We start from the raw sequence: 3359 nt of genomic DNA on the forward strand, positions 1-3359 counted from the left end.
GGCCCCCAGCATGTCCCAGTTCCTTCCCGCACACCTGGGGGCCGTCACCGACGCCCCCAAAAGTTTTGGGGTCCCCGAATTTCCCCCGAATCCCACAGGAAAACCCACGGGGAGTTGGGGAGGGGGCGTTTATTGGCACAGCAAAATTTGGGAAATTTGGGAAAAACCGGGAACGGGAAAGGGGGGGGATCAGCAGAGGCCAGACCCAGCTGAGCGCACCCGGGGGGACCCCAAACCTGGGGGGAGGACGGGGAGCCCCCTCAGGACCCCCCAGTTTCGGAGCTCTCCGGGGAGGGATCCTTGGAAGCCGAGCAGATGTGGAAAATCCCTGGGGGGGGGTTAGGGGGGTGAGGAGGGGATTTGGGAACCCCAAAAAATCGGGGGAGGGCGAAATCCCACCCCCTGCAGAGCCCGGGCACAGCTCGGGGCAGGGGTGGACACCCCGGTTCCAGTGACCTCCCGGTCCCCGTGCCCCACCCCCGTTCCCGTTTCCCCCTCGCCCCATTCCCGTTCCTCCCCGTTCCCGTTTCACCCCCGCTCCCGTTCCCCCACCGTCGCTGCCGCCGGGCCCCGCCGGTGCCCCCGGGCAGGCCCAGGGCGAGCCCCGCGGCGGCGGCGAGCACCGAGAGCAGCAGCAGCGCCCGCGTGGCCTCCAGCAGCGCTGGGGGGGGACACGGCGTGGGGACAATGTGGGGACACGCGGGTGACCCCCCCAGCGCCCGCCCTGTGCCCCCCCGGGGGACAGCGTGGGGACACCGCGGGGACACCGTGGGGATCCCCGCGGGTGGGGACGTTGGGGACAGGGGTGGGACCCCCCGACTTTCGCCCTCGTGTCCCCCCCGGCGTACCTGGGGCGGTGGCGTGCGGGTGGCACTGTCCCCCGAGGCAGCCGTGCCACAGCCCCAGGCTGGCGGTGCCCCCCGGTGCCCGGCGCTGCAGCCAGAACGGGGTGGCGGTGGCGGCCACCAGCAGCGCCAGGCCGCTGGCCCCGCACAGCAGCGCCCCCGGCGACATCCTGCGGGACACGGGACAGCCTGGGGACACGGGGGACACGGGACAGCGTGGGGACACGGGGGGACACGAGGGGACACACACGGGACAGCGTGGGGACACGGGGGGACAGCGTGGGGACAGCGTGGGGACACACTCGGGACAGCGTGGGGACACCGTGGGACACGGGGAGACAGCGTGGGGACACGGGGGGACACACACGGGACAGCGGGGGGACACGGGGACAGTGTGGGGACAGTGGCAGGGACACAGGGACAGCGTGGGGACACCTCCAGGAGACACGGGGACAGTGTGGGGACAGCCATAGGGACAGCCTCGGGACATCTCATGGCGACACGACGATCCCCAGGATGTCATCTCATGGGGACACAGGGGACACCCATGGGGACATCCCTGGGGACATGGGGGTACCCGTGGGTGGCATCTCCAGGGAACGCTGGGGACACCCATGGGGACATCCCTGGGGGAAGGGGCTACACGGGGGTGGCACCTCTGGGGACATGGGGGACACCCCATGGGGACAGCAGGGGGGGACACAGGGGCGGGGACACTGGGGACAGACATTGGGGACACTGGGGACTCACCCGCCGTCAGCAGCCGCGGTGCCGCTGTCCCCTTGTCCCGCTGTCCCCTTGTCCCGCTGTCCCCGTGTCCCGCTGTCCCCCGGGAGGGGACAGGGCCCCCGGCACGTGGGCGCTGCCATTGTTGGGGACACAAAGCGGGAAGGCTCTGGCTGCTGAGGTGGCACCAGCCTGTCCCCAGGCGGGTGACACCGCGGGGGAGGGGGGGGGACACACGGCCGGGTCCTGCCAGCGCCTTGGGGACAGCGGGTGACATCCCGAGGGCAGGGCCAGCCCAGGCTGGGCTCGGGACCCTGCCCGGCTGGAGAGGGGACACCGGGGACGTGGGGACACTGGGGACATGGGGACAGCGGGGACAGCGGGGACATGGGGACAGCAGGGACACGGGGACACTGGGGCCAGGGGCACTGGGGACATGGGGACACTGGGGACAGGCGGGGACAGCAGGGACACGAGGACACTGGGGCCAGGGGCATTGGGGATGGGACATTGGGGACACTAGGGACACTGGGATGGGGACGCTAAGGATATAGGGGACATGGGGACACAGGGACAGCAGGGTCAGGGATGCTGGGGACACGGAGACAGGGGGGCATTGGGGATGTGGGGCATTGGGGATGGGACATTGGGGACACTAGGGACACTGGGATGGGGACGCTAAGGATATAGGGGACATGGGGACACAGGGACAGCAGGGTCAGGGATGCTGGGGACACGGAGACAGGGACACTGGGGACACTGGGGGCATTGGGGATGTGACGCTGGAGACACGGGGACAATGAGGACATGGGGACACCGGGGACACACCCAGGGGTCAGTGCCCGCGCGCCGGTGGCAGCAGCAGTCCCGCGGTGACAGCGGCGGTGACAATGGCGGTGACAATGGTGACAATGGCGGCGACGCCGCGCGGGGGGGCCCCGGAGCAGGGGGGGCTGCAGGGGACACCTGGGGGGGGGCGACAGGGGCGACCCTCAGGGGCTGCACCCCCAAATCCCGGAGAGACCCCAGGATGTCATCTCATGGGGACACAGGGGACACCCATGGGGACATCCCTGGGGACATGGGGGTACCCGTGGGTGGCATCTCCAGGGAACGCTGGGGACACCCATGGGGACATCCCTGGGGGAAGGGGCTACACGGGGGTGGCACCTCTGGGGACATGGGGGACACCCCATGGGGACAGCAGGGGGGGACACAGGGGCGGGGACACTGGGGACAGACATTGGGGACATTGGGGACACTGGGGACAGACATTGGGGACACTGGGGACTCACCCGCCGTCAGCAGCCGCGGTGCCGCTGTCCCCGTGTCCCGCTGTCCCTGTGTCCCGCTGTCCCGCTGTCCCCGTGTCCCGCTGTCCCCCGGGAGGGGACAGGGCCCCCGGCACGTGGGCGCTGCCATTGTTGGGGACACAAAGCGGGAAGGCTCTGGCTGCTGAGGTGGCACCAGCCTGTCCCCAGGCGGGTGACACCGCGGGGGAGGGGGGGGGACACACGGCCGGGTCCTGCCAGCGCCTTGGGGACAGCGGGTGACATCCCGAGGGCAGGGCCAGCCCAGGCTGGGCTCGGGACCCTGCCCGGCTGGAGAGGGGACACCGGGGACGTGGGGACACTGGGGACATGGGGACAGCGGGGACAGCAGGGACATGGGGACACTGGGGACATGGGGACACTGGGGACATGGGGACACTGGGGACAGGCGGGGACAGCAGGAACACGGGGACACTGGGGCCAGGGGCACTGAGGATGGGACATTGGGGACACTAGG

The 3359-nt window shown here is 70.4% G+C and overlaps 1 protein-coding gene across 1 annotated transcript; it reads right to left on the bottom strand.

Annotated features, from left to right (window-relative positions):
* Positions 1–552: 552 nt before the first annotated feature.
* LIM2 (lens intrinsic membrane protein 2) lies at positions 553–1941 on the bottom strand (the record flags this gene model as incomplete). The annotated part of the gene is made up of 3 exons (XM_039731269.1): positions 1596–1941; positions 849–1015; positions 553–661 (listed from the first exon to the last, which is right to left on the bottom strand). Coding segments are annotated over exons 1-3 (395 nt in total), but the record flags the coding sequence as incomplete, so codon positions are not given.
* Between the last annotated feature and the right edge of the window lie 1418 nt (positions 1942–3359).

This window comes from Passer montanus, unplaced genomic scaffold (genome assembly GCF_014805655.1).
Source record: "Passer montanus isolate IOZ18808 unplaced genomic scaffold, ASM1480565v1 scaffold1106, whole genome shotgun sequence".
NCBI lineage: Eukaryota > Metazoa > Chordata > Aves > Passeriformes > Passeridae > Passer > Passer montanus.